General features: G+C 44.3%; 1 protein-coding gene across 1 annotated transcript; it reads right to left on the reverse strand.

The window, feature by feature from the left end:
- Positions 1–10,700: 10,700 nt before the first annotated feature.
- On the reverse strand, positions 10,701–16,766 carry LOC117376457 (protein NLRC3-like). The gene is made up of 8 exons (XM_033972947.2): positions 16,703–16,766; positions 16,564–16,633; positions 16,265–16,463; positions 14,422–16,177; positions 14,178–14,351; positions 13,557–13,721; positions 11,807–11,853; positions 10,701–11,251 (listed from the first exon to the last, which is right to left on the reverse strand). Exons 1-8 carry the CDS (start codon positions 16,732–16,734, stop codon positions 10,701–10,703), a joined length of 2,994 nt encoding a protein of 997 aa, XP_033828838.2. The 5' UTR covers positions 16,735–16,766.
- Between the last annotated feature and the right edge of the window lie 5,239 nt (positions 16,767–22,005).

A 22,005-nucleotide genomic window follows, 5' to 3' on the forward strand; every position in this document is an offset into this window, starting at 1 on the left:
GGTATGGGCAGAATGTATGGCTGCTTGGGATTGGCAAATCCAAGAACAAGGGATGTTGTTAATTTGTCGATCAACTGTTCAAATGCCCTTTGACATTCTGGCGTCCATCTGTTGCCAAAAGACTGGTTAGTATCAAAGTATTGTACTTGCGTCTTCTTTACTTTGGCCGATTTGTGAGCTGGCGGGTACCCTCTAGTGAGATTGTTTAGTGGTTTGGTGAGAGAGGAATAGTCTTTTATGAAGCATCGATAGTAGCCAGAGAAACCTAGAAAAGATCTCAACTCCTTGAGATTTGTCGGAACTGGCCAGGATTTTAATGCCTCAATTTTCTCTGTCTCAAAACCGACATTTCTCCGGCAAGAGTTTCAGTCCGTACTCATTCAAGTGACCAAGAACATGCAGCAATCTCTTTTCATGCTCCTCCAATGTATCAGAGAAAATTATTATATCAACCAGAAAAACAAGTGCCTCCTTCAGGTGTAAGCCGCCCATACATTTCTCCATCAGGTGTTGGAAAGTACTGGGTGCATTAGTGACACCCTGTGGCATTCGATTGAATTCCCAAATCCCTAATGGGGTGACGGATGCATTTTTTTCCTTGTCCTCTTCTCTCATGGCTATTTGATAATATCCAGATTTCAAGTCCAAAACAGTGAACCATTTAGAACCCATCAAGGCTGAGAAGGATTCTTCCAGATTAGGGAGAGCATAGGCGTCCTTCACTGTCTGCAGATTGAGCTTCCTGTAATCTACGCACAGACGGACATCTCCATTTTTCTTCCGAACAACAATGATTGGACAAGAGAAAGGCGACTGAGATTCTCAGATCACACCAGCTCCAAGAAGATCACGGAGGTGCTGGCGAAGTGCTTCAATGTCCTGTGGGTGGATGGGTCGAGCTCGGTGTTTGAAGGGGGTTTCATCATGCAATTTGATGTGGTGCTGGACTTTGTCGGGGCAGCCAAAGTCTAAATCGTGCTGTGAGAATACCTCAGGCATACAGTTCAGTTTGGATGTGATGCGCTCTCTCCATTCTACTGGCAAGGGAGAATTTCCAAAGGTGAATTTGATGGATTCTTTGGGGGCAGCAGAATGAGTGTCTACTTGCTGGGATAGAATGCTGGCAGGCTCCCCGATATGGCCAATCACTGTTCGAGGGGGAATCAGCATGTTTTGCTCAGACACTTTTGGCTTTACCTCTTCTTTCAGCTTGACCAGCAAATGTGAAAATCTGACCAGCTCTGGAAGCCAAGATGAATATGTCCCTGACAAGGAAGACACCAGACTCAGATGGTGAGCCACAACCAAAGAGAGAACACTGACTGGACCAAAACGGAAGAAGGAAAAGGAATCAGACACACTTTTATTTCCAAACACATCTGAAGTTAGTGTAATGACACTGGAGAGGAAAAAAAAGATGATAGTAGAATATACAACAAGAAGTTCCATTGCTTCTATTGCTCAAAATCTGTCTTCAAAACGGCCCGTCATTTAAAGTCAGTGCATGAAGATGTACTCGAAGTACAAAAAGCCTTCGAGTCCTAAAGGCTCCAAAACGCTGCTGTCTTTGCTTTTAAATAAAGGCAATAGGGCCCACAATAATATCGTAATAAAAGGTGGTAAAGGCACTGTCATACCACGAAGACAGCCCAGTCTTCCTGCTAAAGCTAAAGATTTTTTCCACTTTTTCCAGATTTCCACTGTATCAATTGTGAGGGGTACTATAAAAGACAGACTTTATGGAGACACATGAAGAGATGCTACTTGAGCCAAAAAGTGCAAGGACTTAAAAAAGGAATGTCGAGAGTTCAAGCTCTTTGTAAATATGCAGAGCCTATTCCGGATAGTGTCAGTCAGCCGTTTTGGAATATGGTACAGGACATGCGTGATGATCCAATTACTAACATTGTCAAAAAAGAAAGAAATTGTGAAGTTTGGAGAGCATCTTTTTAATAAACATGGACATGACAAAACAAAGCATGAATACATTCGAAAAAAGATGCGTGAGGCAGGAAGGTTAGTTCTTCAAGGCCAAAAAGAAGGCAACTTAAAGACCATGTCTGATTTTTTTGTTCCAGCAAATTTTAGAAATGTAATTGAAGTTGTTAAAAATGTGGCAGGGATAAATGATGAAACAAGCACATTCAAGACACCATCATTGGCACTCAAATCTGGCCATAACCTAAAAAAATAGCAAGCATTATTGAATGTGAGGCTATGGTGGAAGGAAATGAAGAGCTCGTGAATAATGCCTGTGTTTTCAAGAAGTTATGCGACACAAAATGGAGTGAATGTGTATCATCCCCAAGCCCTTAGGAACTTGCATGAAGTGAAATGGAATTCTCCCCAACTTCTTCCAGTAACAGATGATGTTCTCAAAATGCATAAAGAACTTGACTTGAAAAGGGAGGAGCTGCAGGTGAAACTAGAAAACCAGCCAAACAAACAGACCTGGGCAGACCTCTCAAAACTGACACTTTGTGAAGTAATTCTCTTTAATCGTCGTAGGGAAGGAGAAGTGTCTAAAATGTCTCTTGATGTTTTCAAACTGAGAGACACAACTTCATCCAATCTGGATGTGAGCCTGGCTTTGACTGAATTAGAAAAAAAACTTTGTCATTATTTTCAGCGAGTAGAAATTAGAGGAAAACGTGGCAGGAAGGTTGCCATTCTGCTTACCCCCTAACATGGTTAGGTCTATGGAGCTAATGGTAAAAACCCTCCAAAAATGTGAGGTCTTGGATGATAATCCATACATGTTTGCCAGACCCCAAGTGCTCACTCATTTCAGAGGATCCGATGTTATTAGACAAGTGGCTTTAAGATGTGGGGCAAAAAATCCAGCAGCGCTATCATCCACTAAACTACGAAAACATGTGCTGAAACAGCTCTCTCAATTCAAAGGCAAGAACCTGGATGAGGTCAATATTGATCCTGAAGGTAAATTAATTACATTTCTAAAAGCAAAGCAGAAATTCAATTTGTCAACTGGACAAAAGTTTATTTGGTCAAATACGTTACTCAGAACTATGAACTATGAACAGATAGGTGTGGTAGTTTCATAGTAATTTCATTGTAGTTGGCTCCCCCTTCAGGCAGATATAAGGTAGTGTTCACCAGCATCTGACCAGAACTGAAGCAGCTTGGATGAGCTGAGAAACATATTCGACTAAATAAACTTTTGTCCAGTTGACAAATTGAATTTCTCCTTTGCCATGGATTCTACCTGGACGACTGAGGGTTTTTACATACATTTCTAAAAACTAATTAATGTTCCATTTGTTACCTGTTAGAACATGTTCTTGTTTTAAGAAAAAATAATTGAAGACAGTGATGCCACAGGCAGCGAAAATGAGGACTGCCTCTTATCCCAAGATTCTGGGGCGTCGTCTAATTCTTCAGGTTGGTATAATCCGTCATTATTCCAATCCAATTAAGAAAAGTAGTCAACTGGACAACTTCCTTAACAACTGACACATTTTGATTTTCAACAAAAATTACTCAAGATCGTTGTCGAGACGATTACCCTTGAAGCCTTTTGTATATAAAAATCTCCAGGTAGTTGAACCGGACAATGTGACAGGAAGTGGCAGTTCTTTGGTAATACTTATAATTAGTGTATTAAACTATACACAGATGTTAAAATAAAACAAATGTAGATCTATATCTTAAATTTTGTTCATTGTAAACTGCAGTATTGATGGAGAAGGGTTTCGTAATAGAAATTGGAAAAGTGAATTCCTGTTCAAAACTGCAAAACTGATAAGCCCTTCAACATGCATCAATCCATATCCAACTGAGTAAACTAATGATGAGCAAACACCGTTAGAACAAGGTTAAAAGCTCAGGAAAATGGATTTTGCAGAATAGGTCTCCTTTAAAGTCTTCGCATGTTTTTTCCTACTGCACAAATTATTTGTCTAATAACACTAGAGCCTCTGGGATAGTGATTTGGGTTTTTATCTACATTGTGGGGAATCAATGAGTCAGTAGGAGACAAAGACTGAGAGTGTAGGGAGGTAGATGTGGGACAGAAGGAGAGAATGAATTTACAAAAAATAACTGGATTGATTTTGTGATTCTAAATCAAATTATTGTGCCCATAGAGAACATGCAAAAGAAGCCCAAAATTGTTTCAGAAAATGGCACAGACCAGTCGGGAGGAAGCATGGGTTGTACCTCAACACAGGATCCTGAGGTGTCTTCTAAATCTCCAGGTATTTGTACAAAGGGGGAAGAAGGTGATTAGGGGTAGAATAGACAAAAAACAAAGAAAAATGATAAAATATTTACTTTTTATTCCCATAGAATCATCCCAAATGATATCCACAGATGCATCACAAATTGAAAAAGGCCAAGGTGAGTGCTAATGTGTTGCATAGGTTTATAGGAACACGTAGTTTGAAGGGATCTTGGGTGAAATATGTTGTAGCTGCACTACTTTGAATCTGTTGTTCATGACAGAGGCTGATTCACTCATGTTAATGTTAGAAACACCTGAAACTAACTTCAGTTTGTGATTTTATTATTTTTTACCGTCAACTATGCACACTGTTTTTAGGAGCATTTATCTTATTTATCACTAGTCTCTCTTGCTTAAATACATTAAATATTAGTTTTATTGTTTGTGCTGATGGGGACAGACGAACGCTGTGGTGAGCCCGGTTAAAACTCAAATGAAGAGTCAGGAAGTGACGAGTTGGTTTAATGATCTTGACAGAATCACTGAACAGTTTGCAGCCTCTAGACATTGATGGTAAGATGAATGTTTTGCTGGTGTGTGGTTCTAAACACAAAATAAAAATGCTTATTAATAACTATACAATAACATTATCTGCACACAAAAAAGGGCTAAATTACAACACTAACTCATTACTCATCTACAGAATATAGAGAGCACAATGGTGCTAGCGCCTCATTAAAGAAAACGACATGTGATAGACTTCAAGTTTAAACATTTAAGTTTGCATCCTAGACGGCAAACTTCGAGGCAACTCTTTTGTCCTTTTTCTCGCTCACTCTGGCTCTGTGTGCATGCACTTTTATTATAAAAAATTGAGAGTGCAACTTGAGAGTGGGATGCTTTATAGATTTATTATCTGTTCTTGTATCTGCCCCTCAGATTTTTGGTGGTGGTACTTTTTTCCTGTAGGGAACATTTGAAGCTTTAATAAATTTAAATTAGCATAGGCTGTGTAAATGTCTTCAGTAAAACACTGGGCCACCAAATTTAAGTTTAAAAGTATTCCATCTTTTTGTCGTTCTGTTTGCAAAATGTATTACCTTTTTTTTTGTGGTAAATTTATATTTATATATTGATAATTGTATCTTTTTTATTTATTTTCTTAAGCCTCAAAAGGACAGAAGAGGAAATGGACAGCTGAAGAGGTGGAAGCTGTGAAAAAAACGCTTCTGAATTCATTCCTGACTGGTAGAGTACCTGGTAAAGCACTCGAATGCATCGAGGCCTCTCCAGAAGCCCTGTCAGGACGCTCTTGGCAAGGAATCAAATTCTATATAAAAAATCGTATAGATTCAGCCAAAAGAGAAAGCTTTAAAAGAAAGTAGTCAGCTTTGTAACTCATTTGGACTTTAATACTGACAAATATTTTCTGTCCAAATAAGTTTTGTTGACATTTGTTGTAATTGTTGACATTAAAGCAATCCTGTCATGTTCAGTCATTGTATTTTTTAATGTAGATAATATCCTGTCTTAAAGAAAACCCACTAATGTGAAAAGTAGCCCACCCCATTCATTTAACCCAGTCTCCCCTAAATAATAAATGGGATCACTTATGCACATTTGTGAATAAAGGTTTTGAATAGTTTTCAGACAGTTTTAAATAATTCCTCAAATGGAAACCCCAATTAATGCCAAAATACTTGTAGCTTAATTAATGTGCTTTTTGACTCACTTCAGTCATTAAGCTGCAGAAAGTCACTTCTCCAATCAACACTGAGCTTTTGTCAGTCCCGTAAAGTTCTGTCTTTGAACATGTGTAAATCCTGGTACAAAAATAATCCAGTCTCTGAAAGTCTGTAGCTGACGTCATTGGTTTAATTGAAAAATGATTGCCACATTGGATTTGCACACAGCTCTAAACTTCTAATGTGGCCAATATATGTATCATTTTCTATGTATTAGTCTTTCATCACTGAAGAGCATTTACATCTAATCTTTTATTAGGATATATTGTCCTAATTTGTCAGATTTCAACTTAAACTGTTGCAATTTTGAATGATGCAAATGTCATAAGTCAATATTTATGGAAAAATATAGCCAAAAAGAGGAAAAAATAAAAATAAATATTGCCATCTGGTGGTTGTACCCAGTACTACATAATTGGTGCGACCCCAAAAGTCACCAAAAAACAGTAAATCTCAAACAAGAAAACAGTGGAGATTTTGGTTCACTTTTTTTTCCTGGGCCGAGAAAAAATATTAAAACATTTGAGTGTGGTTTTGGTGACTCCAAGTCCCTCAGAAAAGTAGGGTCCCCATATATGGCAGTACTGCATGAGGTCCCCAAGTGTCTTGGAAAACAAGTATATGTGTGTGCGTGTGCATGTGTATGCATGTGAGGTGTGTGTGTGTATCATTCATACACATGCACATACACCCCATGTGTGCGTGTGCATGTGTATGCGGCGGAGGTGGATTGGACAGACAGCACACTGCAGGCCGTTTTTGTGCGGGGGCTGAATGAGCACCTAAAGGATGAGCTGGTGTCTTGGGATGAACCCTCCGATCTACGGTCACTCATCACCCTCACCAACCGGATCGACAACCGGCTCCGGGAGCGTCGGAGAGCGAGACGACACTCACCAGCCCCGCCGGAGCTACGCGCCGCTCCTCTGCCACCGGAGGAGCCCATGCAGGTCGACCGGACCCTCGTTTCGGCCGAGGAGCGTCAGCGGAGGCGTCGCCTGGCCGGAGCCTGCCTCTACTGCGGCGAGCGCGGGCACTTTATAGCCACCTGCCCGGCTCGGCCAAAAGGGGGCGCCCACCAGTAGCGCTGGGAGTACTGGTGGGTGAGTCACACATCCCGGATACCAATGATAGACTGCGGCTTAGTGCCAACCTGTGCGTACACTCAGAGACTCTTCCTGTTTCCGCCCTCGTTGATTCCGGGTCCGAGAAGGATTTTATTGACGCCCAAGTCGCGGAACAGCTCGGCGTACACCTGGAACCCCTCGAACGCCCCCTAAACGCCCAGGGACTTAATGGATGTTTTTTGGGTCGTGTGACCCACGTCACGGAACCCGTCACCGTGGTTTTGTCTGGCAACCACCGTGAGACCCGGCAGTTTCACGTCCTGTCTTCCTCCGCCTCCCCGCTAGTTTTAGGCTACCCCTGGCTTCGAACTCATAACCCCATCTTTGATTGGGCCTGGGGTGGGGTTTCGGGGTGGAGTCCCGAGTGCCATGCCCAGTGTCTCCAGTCTGCCCTACCTCCCGCCGGGGGGTCCGGTCCCGCCATCAGCCCGTCCCAGGACGTTCCTAGCCTGTCTTCGGTTCCGGCGGAGTATCACGACCTCAAGGAGGTTTTTAGCAAGAGTCGGGCGCTCTCCTTACCTCCGCACCGCCCCTACGATTGTGCCATAGACCTCCTCCCGGGTGCCCCGTTATCGTCCAGTCGGCTGTATAACCTCTCGAGGCCGGAGCGAGAGTCTATGGAGGAATATATCCGGGGTTCCCTGGCCGCTGGAATTATCCGACCATCTACTTCCCCCGTGGGTGCAGGCTTCTTCTTTGTGGCCAAAAAGGACAAGTCACTGCGCCCCTGCATCGACTACCGGGGTTTGAACAATATCACCGTTAAAAACAAGTACCCGCTCCCCCTTCTGGACTCTGCTTTCACGCCCCTCCACGGAGCCACCGTTTTTTCTAAACTGGACCTGCGAAACGCCTACCATCTTGTGCGCATAAGGGAGGGGGACGAGTGGAAGATGGCGTTTAAGACCCCCCTTGGCCACTTCGAATATCTGGTCATGCCCTTTGGCCTTACCAATGCCCCTGCGGTGTTCCAAGCCCTGATTAACGACGTTCTCCGTGATTTTTTGAAACGGTTCGTCTTCGTTTATCTGGACGACATCCTGATTTTTTTTCAGTCCCTTCAGGAGCATCGCCGTCATGTCCGCCTGGTTCTTCAGCGCCTCCTAGAAAACAAACTGTTTATTAAGGCAGAGAAGTGCGAATTCCATGCGAAGGAGGTCAGTTTTTTGGGCTTCATTGTGGGGCGGGGCCAAGTGAAAGCCGACCCCGAGAAGATCCAGGCCGTCGCGGATTGGCCCATCCCGATCAACCGCAAGCAGCTCCAGCGGTTCATCGGCTTCGCCAACTTTTATAGACGTTTTATCAGGGACTTCAGTAGGGTTATCTCACCCCTAACTAAACTTACCTCTCCTTCGTTGCAGTTTTTCTGGTCCCCCGAGGCGCAATCAGCCTTCGAGAAGCTCAAGAAGCTGTTCACCTCTGCTCCCATCCTACACCAGCCCGACCCCCGGCGCCAATTTGTCGTGGAAGTAGACGCCTCCGACTTGGGAGTGGGGGCCGTGCTGTCGCAGAGGTTTGAACCCCACAATCGCCTCTGTCCCTGCGCCTTCTTCTCCCGCCGGTTGTCCTCGGCTGAGGCCAACTATGACGTGGGGGACCGGGAGCTTCTGGCTGTCAAACTCCCCCTAGAGGAGTGGCGCCACTGGCTGGAGGGGGCGGAGCAGCCGTTCGTGGTCTGGACGGACCACAAAAATTTGGAATATATCCAGTCTGCCAAGCGACTCAACTCTCGTCAGGCTCGTTGGTCCCTGTTTTTCAGTCTCTTTAACTTTCTCCTGACCTACCGTCCCCGGGTCCTGGAACATCAAACCGGACGCACTTTCTCGCCAGTTCACCCTGGAGGACAGCCCGGGTCCCGCGGAGATGATCATTCCTCCCTCATGCGTTATCGCCGCGGTCCACTGGGAGATCGAGGACACCATCTGTGAGGCCCAGACCAACAACCCTGACCCAGGTAACGGCCCACCTGGTAAACTGTTTGTCCCAGACTCTGTCCGCTCCCAGGTGCTCCAGTGGGTCCACGCCTCCAGGTTCGCCTGCCATCCCGGTGCGAGTCGCTCTCTCTGCTCAAGAGGCACTTCTGGTGGCCCACCATGGACACGGACACCCGGGCCTTTGTGCTCGGGCCAAGGCCTCCCATTCACCCCCTTCTGGACTCTTGTATCCCCTTACAGTTCCTCGGCGGCCGTGGTCCCATATCGCAGTGGACTTTGTGACAGGACTACCTACCTCCCAGGGGAACACGGTCATCCTCACGGTGGTGGACCGGTTCTCCAAGGCCGCTCACTTCATTGCCCTGCCCATATCCCAACAGCCAAGGAGACCGCCGACCAGCTCACCAACCATGTCTTCCGCCTTCACGGCATCCCGGTGGACATCGTTTCTGACAGAGGGACCCAGTTCATGTCCCAGGTGTGGCGAGCCTTTTGCAATGGTTTGGGGGCGATGGTGAGTCTCATGTCCGGCTTTCACCCGCAGTCAAATGGGCAGATGGAGTGGGCTAACCAGGACCTATCGGTCCTGGTTTCCTCGTCCCCGACCTGCACTCCGCCCGCCTGGTCTGCCTCCCGCTCCGTGATTCTCCGTGTGAACTTATATGAACTTATTAAGACTGACTTTCACTGCCTTTGTAAATAAACACAGTAACCTTGCCCCGAGTCTGCACCTCTTGGTCCTTCCCGCACCCGTTACGACACTTAGGCTGCTGCCCCAGTGACCCCGGCCCCAGATAAGAGGAAGAAATGAATGGATGGACACCTTTAAATGTATCCACTGAATCAGTGAACCCTAACTACTTTAACATTGCATTACTTGCTTTTACAAAAAGCACCTAAATGTGCCTTTAGCATCAAAATAAACATCACATCTGACCAGAAAATAGTGCAAACTAAATTCAAGTGCAGGGGCATTTTTTGACAACATTCTTGCTTTAAAATACTGTCGTAATGACTGATAGGGGGACCAAGGAGACAGGACTCGGCAGTCCCACGAAAAGTTTAACACAACAACACAGGTTTTAAATGTGCAAATAAAGGTAGATAGATCAGGGAATTGAGAGTAGGGTTGTTTGCCGTGGTCCAGGAGTAGAGCGTGAGCAGCTGGGTCAGAGATGAGGTGAGCTGGGTCAGAAGATCTGAGGTTCGTACCGATTGTGGAGGGCTGGGTTGGAGACTGAGGAGCTGAGTGGGTCCAGGGAGCGGGATCATTGTGTATATGCGGACGATCTGGCACTGACAGTTTCTGGATTGTAAATATTTACAGGTTTACTTAGATATTGTTTTTTAGTGTGCCCATTTGCTGAGCTCACACAGATTGCTTGTTGATTCAACCAAATCATCTATATCTTTTAGAACTGTTCTACATGCACCTGAGTCACATAAGAATAAAGTAGGTTTATTATTTAGCAATAAAATAAGCAGATAAGAAATAAGCAAATAAGCATAATTTTATTCACAATACCCTCCAAACAGGAAGCACCTCCTCCAGGTAAATACTATTTATTCCACAGGTGCTGTAGATTTAACCTGCTGAAAAGGCTAAGGGTTTATTTTTAAGATATTCATAATTTGAACAAACAAAAATATACAAATAAAAGCAGAAATAAAATATTATAAAATAAAAACAAAGTGTTTTGTTTTTGTTTTTTTACACAGAGGAGGATGAGTCTGTCGGACACAGAGACACTGAGGAGTCAGTCCAGAGCATAAACCCAGGGAGCAGAGGCTGAATGAACGTGGTGTTGAAGGTGTGGAGGTGGGTCAGTTGGTCAGAGGAGACTGTGTAGAAGGACAGAGAGCCAGCAGGACAGTCCACAAACACTGAGACTGTCCCAGACCAGGAGGACCAGGGCTGAGGGAGGGAGGTGTGTTTGTTATTATGACGAACAGAGAAACCATCTTCAGAACACTCCAGACTCCAGGACTGATCATTGCGTCCAAACACACTGTGATTACTGTGTCTTTTCCTTCTGATTCCTCTGTAAGACACTGATATATAAACATATCCTCTCCACTGGACCTCCCAGTAACAGCGACCAGTCAGACCAGTGGAACACAGAATCTGACCCCAGTGGTCAAATCTGTCCTGATGATCTGGATACGGCTGCTCCTCTGTCACACGTGTCACCTTCGTGTTGTTGTCAGACAGTTTGAGGTTTCTGTGAGCTGTGTTTGGATCCAGAGTGAGATCACAGAAATCTGATGGAGAGAAGACACAACACAGCAGCAGTTAGTCCCATGTGGAGACACACATTTAATTATAGTTTAATATGGGTCAAGTGCAGCTCCAGTCTCTGACGTCACTCCACACATTCCTACACTCCGCTGTGCTCCATGACACAGTGTCATGATCCTGGTCTGTCTGTTAGTTTTTTGTGCATTTCTTTCCTGCCTGGTCACGTGTCTGCGTCTGGAGCTGGGGCAGAGAGCTGGTTCCTCCCATACACACCTGGAGCTAATTCCTAATCACCCGCACCTGGGGAGAATAAGAGTGGGTGGTATTCTCGCTTGGCTCAGTTCTCGTTGTTCCCTGTCTTGTGCCTTATGCTTACTGATGGGATGTTCTACCTCCCACCAGATCCAGGACTCTTCAGGATCTGCTTAAGAAGAACTCTGGATTCAGTCATGGACACAGCTGTGGACCTCACAGTCTGAGGTCTCTCACACAACAATATATATTCTATGTGAGGTCCTTGGACCATTTTATACATTTTAAATAAGTGTCTGTTTCAAATGGAGTTTCTCAAAACTTACACTTTCTTAGTCCTGGTGTTAACCTCACAGCTCCAGCATGGTCCAGTCTGAAACACAAGACAAGACTGAAACACAAGACGCCAGACTGAAACACAGAGTGTTTTCTGTTTGAGAGAAGAACTCAGCCAGAATCTGCAGGTTTGTGTGTTAAACATGTGTGAATGAAACAAAACACAACTCCAGGTCTGTTTGTGATGAGGAAACAACATCAGAACAGATGAGAGAATAGTGTGATATGGGCCTTTAAAGTCCTGAGATGATGATCACAACACGTTCACACTCATCATAAACTGGTTCTTTCAGCACATGGGGCATGAAGGACACACACTCTCCAGTAGTTTTTGTGTTGAATGGACAGTTCTACTGCTCCTGATTTGAGGAAAATCCACTTTAAGTCACTCTTAGTGACGGCATGCTACAGCGCTCACAGGCCCCAGGAAACATGAGCACGTTTCTCCTGTGTGGGCCTCTGGCTCCCTGTCAGCTTCAGGACTGACTTTAAGATTCTCTTTGGAACTACTTTTCACACTGAACATGAGGATGAGAGCCCTGTTGTACAGACACACACACACACACCCCGACACGTGTACACACACACCCACACACACACACACACTGTTGTACAGACAGAGCGACGGAGACAAGTTTGAGCTCCATCTGAGTTTTTAAATGATCCACAAAGACCCAGGGGTGTTAGTCATGGAGTTGTTAGCACTGTAATGTGTGGTCGTGGTCAGGCGGAGAGCACTCACTACAGCCATTAACATCTGGGATAGAACAAGAACAAGACTTCTAGATTTACACTGATACTTGGTTTATTTCACATTTACAAACCAAACAATGCCAGGTCTCCACGGCAACAACAATCACACATGAAAGAGATGAGTCCGTTTTATACCTGTACCACACATGAGCTGTAGAGCGCACAGGTGTGTGTCTGTAAAACAGCAACAAGTGATGACTTGTGACCTTACAGTACATTACACATAGAGAGGTGTCACCATATGGAGCTATCAGGTACTACAACAGAAATACACAGGTAAAACTGACTGTTACAGCACGTGTCACTGATGATGACTTTAAAACTACTAAAACACACATGTTTACTTCACAATAATCCAGGACTGGATCTACCAAAACTAAAAAAGGACTAAACAAGTATTGAACCAGTACTAAACATGGACTGAACCAGGACTGACCCAGGACTAAACTAGGATCATGTTGAGCAGAAAGGAGCAGCAGACTACACAGGACAAGCACAGGACTTAGGTGTATGTTTGTATATATCTCCTCATCCTCAACGTGCACAGGTTAGAGACCCAGTCCTGTCAGAACCCCACCCTGAGTCCTGCACAGTGGACCCTCAGATCCAGACTGAGACCAGGAGAAGGACCAGGTCTAAACCCAAGATCCAGGACTCAGCTGAACCCCATCTAGCTCTGGAACAGTCCTGACACCTCTGTCTATAAGGCTCAACAGGAGCTATATACATGTATAAATACTACTATAAATACTACTATAAATACTAATACTACTACTACTGAACTATGTGCAAGTGTTTGATTCTTGTGAGGCCCAGTAATTACAGAGATATGAGCCATAAACCAGGTCCAACATCTGGACCAATGCAGATGGAGCTGGGAGTTGCCTGAGGGTTGGTGGTTCCTCTGCTTTTGTGCCTAAAGGCCTCACCTCCAGTGTACTGCTTTGTGTGGTTGTGCCTTTGATAGACAGCAGGGGGCGGTCTCACCTGACAGACAGCAGGGGGCGCTGGTCCTGTAGAGCGGTCAGGAGCTCTGCTGAGGGTCCTGGATGGTTGTAGCTCAGGTCTAACTCTCTGAGGTGGGAGGGGGCGGAGCTCAGAGCTGAGGCCAGAGCAGCCACGCCCCTCTGTGAGACCAGACATCCAGACAACCTAAAGACACAGCATTACACTTATGTGGACACAAGGGGGCAGAGTGCATCATTAGAGACTAGAACCACCACACAAGAGTTTAAGCCTCAGCCTATGTGGGCCGGTGCTGGACTTGTTTGACTTCAACATAACATTCAACATAAGAGATGTGAGAGGGGTCTGCAGCTGAAGGGAGCTCCGCCCCTCTCACATGTCTCCCATCTGACACAGGGCAACTCTGCTGCTCCTCTGTGAGAAGCCGTCAGCGGCTCACCCTTAATGTGTGGGAAGTTGTTTGTTTCTGGACTGGTGGATTATAGACGTCCCCAGATTTCACAGCCCAAATCCACCCCTGCATTTAACCCCAAATGAGACTAATAAAAAGTCCCATATGTTTATGTTAGTTTTATCAAATATTATTTTCCAATGCAACTACCAACAGGTTATGTAATAGTGAGTAATATTAACCCCTCTGACCTGAGCTTTTCCAGTTTACAGTGAGGACTCTTCAGACCAACAGACAACATCTCCAGCCCTGAGTCCTTCAAGTCGTTGTGACTGAGATCCAGGACTCTCAGGCTAGAGGACTGGGAGCTGAGGACTGAGGACAGAGCTTCACAGCTTCTCTCTGACAGGTCACAGCTGCTCAGTCTGGAGAGAGAAAACATTGTTTATGTTGAAGTTGAATCAAACCATCCTCTGTTAAACAAATGTTACTCACAGAGCTTTGTTGGAGGCCTTGACCACTGGCAGCAGCCTCAGGAGAGCCTCCTCTGAAGCACAGTACTTCTTCAGCTTAAACTTGTCCAGATTTTTTTCTGATGACAGTAAGATGAAGGCCAGAGCTGAGCACTGAGCAGGAGACAGTTTGGCTTTAGACAGACGTCCTGACCTCAGGACCTGTTGGATCTGCTCCACCAGAGAACGCTCATTCAGTTCATTCAGACAGTGGAGCAGGTTGATGCTCCTCTCTGCAGACAAATCCTCACTCAGCTTCCTCTTGATGTATTCAGCTATTTTCTGATTGTTCTGGGAGCTACTTCCCGTCTGCTTCAGCAGACCTTGTAGAAGGCTCTGATTAGTTGACAATGAAAGACCCAGGAGGAAGCGGAGGAGCAGGTCCAGGTGTCCATTTAGACTCTGTAAGGCCTGGTCCACAGCTGTCTCATAAAATTCCACTGATGTTTGTTTCTCTGAGAGCAGGTTGATCCCAGTTTTGATGAAGGTCTGATGGACGTGAAGAGCAGCAAGAAACTCCTGCACACTCAGGTGGATGAAGCAGTAGACCTTGTCCTGGTACAGGCCTGGCTCCTCTCTAAAGACCTGTGTGAACACTCCAGAGTACACTGAGGCCGCTGCAGCGTCCAGTCCACACTCCCTCAGGTCACACTCGTAGAAGATCAGGTTTCCTTTCTGCAGCTGCTCAAAGGCCAGTTTTCCCAGAGACTTCACCATCTTCCTGGTCTCTAGACTCCAGTGTGGGTCTGTCTCAGATCCTTCTTCATACTTGATGTTCATGACTTTGGCCTGAACCACCAGGAAGTGGATGTACATCTGAGTCAGGGTCTTGGGCAGCTCTCCTCTCTCTCTGCTTTTCAACACATGCTCCAGGACTGTGGCAGTGATCCAGCAGAAGATCGGCATGTAGCACATGATGTGGAGGCTTCTGGACGTCTTGATGTGGGAGATGATTGTGTTGGCCTCGTCTCTGAACCTCTTCCTGAAGTACTGCTCCTTCTGTGGGTCGGTGAAGCCTCTGACCTCTGTCACCATGGAGATGCACTCAGCAGGGATCTGATTGGCCGCCGCAGGTCGTGTCGTTATCCAGAGGCGAGCGGAGGGAAGCAGGATCCCCCTGATGAGGTTTACCAGCAGCACGTGCAGTGAGGCGGACTCTGTGGGGTCGGACAGGGTCTTGGTTTTGGTGAAGTCCAGAGGAAGTCTGCACTCGTCCAGACCGTCAAAGATGAAGAGCACCTGGAGGTCTTCAAAGCTGCAGAGTTCTGTTTTTGTTTGACTAAAGAAGTGATGAACAAGTGTCACCAAGCTGAAGCGTCTCTCCTTCAGCACATTGAGTGCTCTGAAAGTGAACGGGAACAGCAGCTGTATGTCCTGGTTGGCTTTGCCTTTAGCCCAGTCCAGACTGAACTTCTGAGTGAGCACTGTTTTCCCGATGCCAGCCACTCCCTTTGTCAGCACTGTTCTGATTGGTCCATGTGTGTGAGCTGGGCCTTTAAACATGTCTTCACATGTGATGGGTGTCTCTGCTGGGTCTGGTTTCCTGGAGGCTGTTTCCATGTGTCTGACCTCATGTTCCTGGTTGACCTCTGAAGACCCTCCCTCTGTGATGTAGAGCTCTGTGTAGATCTGATTCAGAAGGGTGGGGTTTCCTGCTTTAGCGATGCCCTCAAACACACACTCAAACTTCTGCTGCAGGTTAGACTTCAGTTTACGCTGGCAAACTCCAGAATAAGTCCCTGAATGAAGACAACAGATACAGGCCTGAGTCTCAGAGAATATAAAACGACTGTGAGAACCTTGTTAAATGTGTTAAATGGTCCTACTGCTCCTCAGACGCTCAGCCAGCTCCTTCTGCTTCATCCTCTTCAGGAAGTTCAGTGTGATCTTCAGAACAGCCTCACTGCTGCTCCTCTGCTCGTCATCCTCCTCTGGCTCTAAGCATTCTGGGTAATCTGTGCTCAGAACCTTGTAGAGCTTCTTCAGCTCCTTCTGGACAAAAGTGAAGATGTCCTTCTCCAGAAGCTGAACAGACACATTATAAACAACACAAACACAGTCAGTGTCAGATCTGTGTGGAACAAGTTCTCATTCATCTGAACATTTACAAACTTTAGTGACAGACCTTAAATATGGAGTCCAGCTGTGTCTGATGGTGCTGACCACTGGGGACCTCTGGACCCTGCTGCTCCACTCTGTGAGAGAGACTAATGAAACACTTATGTTCATTTCAATTGTTTTATTCAACACTTGTGGAAACTCACGGCTCTGTTGCAAACTTAAGTGGATGTGCCATAGACCTGTCACTCCTGAGGGACTCACAGATGGGACAAGATGAACTGTTAGAACCCCTCTCACCTGTTGTGTGGTGAATATGAAACTGTTCCTTCAGGTGTTATGGAGCACATCACTTTAAGAGTAACAGATATAAACTCTAATTTGTCCACTTCTGTTTCCCTCTTGAACAAATGTGCTCAACAGAGGCTTAAGTCCCTTTAATCTCCTGTGAGCTTCAGGATCTGAGTTTATCTCCTGTGAGCTTCAGGATCTGAGTTTAATGAGTTAAATGTTTGGTTGTTATTAGTGATATTTGTGAAATGGGGCTGGTGCAGTGACATTTTATGGCTGTGCAGACACAAAATGGACATTGGACTTTAATTGATGAGCTCTGACTGTGTCTGTCTGTGTGATGTGTGAGTACAACTGTGTTTTAAACTGTGGCAGTGATACAAGACAAATGTCCCCTTGGGGATAATAAAGTTGATCTTAATCTTACTTTCAGATTCTGTCCCAGGGACGACAGGTGGAAATGATCATTTTCTGCTATAACCTGGTACAATGCATCTTTCCTTTTGGTCGGTGTTTAGTGTAAACTGTCCCTGTGTGAATAAAATCGAATGATCTGAATTATTATTAAGTCAGTTGGTTTCTTTTTTTCCTGAAAGAAGTTTGTCAACTGTTGGCTCTTTTCAGAGTCTATTTTAATTCCAGTTACAAATCAAAAGTACCTCTGTTGGAGAAACACAGCCGTTAAAGGCATGTGACTTAAGCAGGTCCAGTGGGTGATGGGCCTGGACTAGGATCTCATAGAAGGCCTTTTGTAGGCCAAAGACACAAGTGTCTTGCACTTGCATTTCCTGCTGCTGAGACGAGCATGAAGTTACTCCTCACAGTCATAGAGGTCATCTGCAGCTCTCACTTATGTTGAGCTTAATTAAAAAAACTAGTCATCCATATCATTCTAAAAAAAAGCTGTTAACATAAAGTCCTGACATTATGAGGTGTTGTGAGTCTGACTTACTGTGGACCATGTTCTCTTTTAAAATCATCCCATCGTTGCATTGAGTCATGACTCTTGAATGAGACGGCGCTGGCCCCGGGAGCAGGTCTGTGGACACAGATGGAGCAGTGGCTTTAGTCTGAGCTGTGACATGGAGAACAGTGGTGGAGTGTTAGTGATCCTCTCTTACCTGTGAACTTTTATCGAGGGAGGGGCTCTGTCCTCTCTGGTCTTTCTCTGATCCATGTTCAGTCCAGTCTGACAGGGCAGAGGTGCTGCTGAGGGACACAGGGGACCCCACATTAGATCACAGTCCTCAGCACTGGAGTCTGGAGTCTGATTTAGAGACTTCACTCCTGTGTTTTATTGTGACATGTGTCTAACCGCCTCATGTTTCTTCTTCTACTTTGTTTATCTGTGGTTCTAAAAATATTCATTTTTTATGTACAGTTATTTTTGAGATGTCTGTCATTTTTCTTTCCCCTTTGTTCCAGATTAATCAAATAATAGTTTAGTAGTTTTCTCTTGACAAACTCCAGACCAAGTGGCACAACCCTTAGGCAAGACACTTCAAACAGAAACACAGACACAGTGTCCTGTCAAACAGAAAGTAAGGAAATGTCAATGATAGGTTGGTGGTTCTATTCCCATGTGTTTTAATGTGGCAGAACACAGAGAAATAAACCTGACATTACTCAGTGCTTTAAAGCTGAACTCCTTCCATCACTGCTGCTGTCTGGACCTGTCCTGGACCTGGACTTTGGACTCTGTCTGTGGACGTGGATCTGGCCCAGATCCTGAGTCTGGTCCTAAACGTTTCTGATGGATTCAAAATATATATTCAAGTATATTATGTTATCTCACTGTTCATTTTAAAGGTACTGTAATATAGGTTGTGAACCTATCAACTTGGTCCTTCGAGCCGGATTCCAATATACCGGAGGACTCCAGCGGATGTCGGAGACCCAGGAGAGACTGTGGCCACAGCATTCGAGACCTTTTCCAGGACTGGCTCTCTTATATCTTTTGGAGTCTAAAGGTTGACGGATACCGAGGAAGAGAGACGAGACGAGTGAGTAAGTCTTGCTTTTAAAAAACGGTATGACTGGGGGTCATGCGCGTAGAAAAACCCTAATTATCCTAGGCTCCAATTAGGTACTAAAACCTACTAATACTAATAGTAGTAGTAGTACTAAGAGGGACGGATGCGGAGTCCCGTTACCGAGTAAAATAGTGACATTTTACTGGCTGGTACAAAACCGTGGGAAGTAAATTAAAAAAAGCAAGGGTGTGTGAGAGAGAGGGTGGTGATTTGTAACTTGGGTTTTTGCCTCTCCGCTCTTTCTCCTCAATATTGAGACAAAATAATCTCTCTTGTCTTCTCTTCTTTTTTGAACTGTAACATAGGTTGTGAACCTATCAGTTTCCCTTTTTACTTTTCTACAAACATCCTATTTTATCTTAAAGGTGCACTGTGTAACTTTGCTGTGGAGGGTCAGACACCTGCTTGTTCACATGGAGATGTTATTGTTTTGCTCGGAATGTTCCACAGAATGGCATTAAACTATATTGTAACAAGCAGGTTACACCATTTGGTGGAGATTGTGCTCATAGTAAAAATGTAAGTTTGGCAATTTTGAGTCATAAAAACATCTGGAATTCAATAAATGCAAAACAGATATATTTAATGCTGTACTGTGTAACATTCTGTGACATACTAAAATCTCCATAGAGACAATGAAGTGACCTCCTCCAGAAAAGTTCCATAATGCCTCTTTAAGGGTGTGTCCAGGGCCTGAGTGTGTGCTTCAGCCTGTGATCTCTGTAAAACTGCTCGTCTGATTCTGTTGAGCACAAAACTAAAGATTTTGGAATAAATCTATGAATCATAATGTTTTGGATTTCTACAGCACCTTTACGCTGCATTATTCATTCAGTCCACACTGGATAAATAAAGACAAGGCTTAAATGTTTGTCCAAAGTGGATCTGTCTCTGTTGGTGCTGTTCAGACTCTACAGTGTGATGATGTCGTACTCTCAGATCGACAGAGACACATTTCTCTGTTGATCACATGGTATTTTCATGAGTCACATCCAACATGTAAATTCACAAATGTTGAACCTGATTCTGTGACTCGAGCCACATTATTACAGCAAATGTGTTTGAAGACACATTTGACTCTTCTGTATTAAATATGATTGTTCTATAGAATGTTGTGATGTCTGAAACACAGCTATAGCAACACAATAATAAACTGTGAATGATCAAACTTCATCAGCCTCTGGAGGATCACAGTCCAACACCTTTACTGTTTATGAGAGATCTCAGGAGAGACTTTATATCAAACCTTTGACCTGTGATTGTGACGCAAAACAAACAGGCTCATGTCCCAAACACTTCTGACACTTCTCTGTATAAACTAGAAAACCAAAAGATGATTTGGTGAATAAATGTAAATGAGCAGGTCTGAGCCTGCAGCTCCTCTGGCCCTGTCCCTTTACATTTGAGCTGCTCAAAGTGAACACTACATCTGTAAAACTGTGTCTTTCGCCTGTCTCATCTACACTCTATGGCTCAGCATAAAACAACAGGTTACAGCAGCTACAACACGAGATGGAGAGAGGACTGCACATCTGTACTCAAGGAAAAGGAAAAAGTACACATGAGAAATACTACTAACAGTACTACTGACTTTTTAACAGATTGTGAGCTGCATTTTTGATCAGTATTTGATATAAACTGAAGAGTTTAAAGCTAAAGTGAAACATTTCAAAGCACAATCTGCATATTCTCTGAGCTGTGTCCAATCAGAGCAGGCGATGCAGTGATGTTATGTGTTTGTTTATAAAGGAGCAGATACAGAGGTGAGACAGACGTGGATCAGGACCATTGGGACTTGTGCTGTACTCACTACTCATATGATTTTAAATGTGACTAAGTACAATTACATGGATACAAATAAAAGTACAAGTATTACTCAAAAAAGTGCTTCAAAAATCTATACTCAGACACAGAGCATAAAAACTGCACTAACTGAAGTGTTTTCTCAGATTGGAATGAATCAAATCAAAGTTAAATGTTGAGTGTATTCTAAATGTAAAACAGGTGAATCTTGCCGAGTACCACCTGAAATTATGACTCAATAACCCATTAGAAGTGTAGAGTCTGAGACCAAAAAACTAGGATTACACAAAGAATGTGTTCAAAAAGCCACTAAAGTGACTGTGACACAACACAAGTAAATACAAGTCATTATTACCTCAGTAATAATGTCCAACACCTCCTGAGTCACTGTGAGCCTCCTCTGCTCCTCCTCTGTTTGATATAAAGTCTCTCCTGAGATCTCTGATAAATGTGAATAAAACAATCTAATCTGGTATTTGTACATCTGTGTGCAGTAAAGATGTTGGGCTGTGATCCTCCAGAGGCTGATAAAGGTTAATCATTCATATTTTATTACTGGGTCCATTTAGTTCAGACAAATGTGTTTTTTAGACTCCAGGTTAATGATTTATGAGGAGTGAAGGAATGATCCATGTAAAGGACTTTGACAACACTCAAATGTCAAATATAAATGTTCTTGTTGCTCCTTTTTAAATTCAGTTGGACAATAGAGTGTTTACTCTCCAGCGCTGCCCTGCTGGTGGTGGGAGGAGCTGCGTCCTCTCTGTTCCTACAGGATGACATCATACTGTTTAGCCCCACCCACTGCTCACATGGTTCATCTCATGTCGTTTTGTCAAGTGCCTCCATAGTCTACAGTTTAATAACAAATCCAAAAGTCTACAGTTGAACTGAACCTTTTCTCTCCTGAAGTGTTTCATAGTCCGTGTGCATAGGAAATAATTATTGTGAGGTGAAAACAACAGCTCCACAGACAAAAATGAGACAATAAAAAGCAAAGCAACACATTTTGTCTGTTGTTGTGCTCATAGTTAGGGATGGGCGAAATGAAATGAGATCTTGAGACCTGTACCGAACAAAAGTGGGCGTTCCCAATGTAAGTAGGGATGGGACGATATAAAATTTTAGACTCACGATTATCGTGGCCAAAATAATCGCGATTAACGATATTATCGCGGTAATTATTAACCTGTTAACGTTCCGACGGCCCGGGCCTACTTTACAACATTTACAGCAATGTACATACACTTCTGCGTCACCCACACAAACAATCTACACATCAAATGAAAGCTGCAGCGCTCGTCTTTCTGAATATGTAAACCATTTACACCTGTAATCACCACAGTGCTGACAGGAAAGACGTTTTTGCAGAAAAGTCACAA

This window comes from Periophthalmus magnuspinnatus, chromosome 9 (assembly GCF_009829125.3).
Source record: "Periophthalmus magnuspinnatus isolate fPerMag1 chromosome 9, fPerMag1.2.pri, whole genome shotgun sequence".
Taxonomy (NCBI): Eukaryota; Metazoa; Chordata; class Actinopteri; order Gobiiformes; family Gobiidae; genus Periophthalmus; species Periophthalmus magnuspinnatus.

Excerpts from the sequence above, each read along its gene's own strand:
- LOC117376457 (XM_033972947.2), bottom strand. The coding sequence starts at position 16,734 with ATGGCACATCCACTTAAGTTTGCAACAGAGCC. Across the intron at positions 13,722-14,177 it reads TGTAAACTGGAAAAGCTCAG|GTTGTCTGGATGTCTGGTCT; the intron begins GTCAGAGGGGTT and ends CTGTGTCTTTAG. Across the intron at positions 11,854-13,556 it reads CGCCCCCTGCTGTCTGTCAG|ACTGGACCATGCTGGAGCTG; the intron begins GTGAGACCGCCC and ends CTTGTGTTTCAG.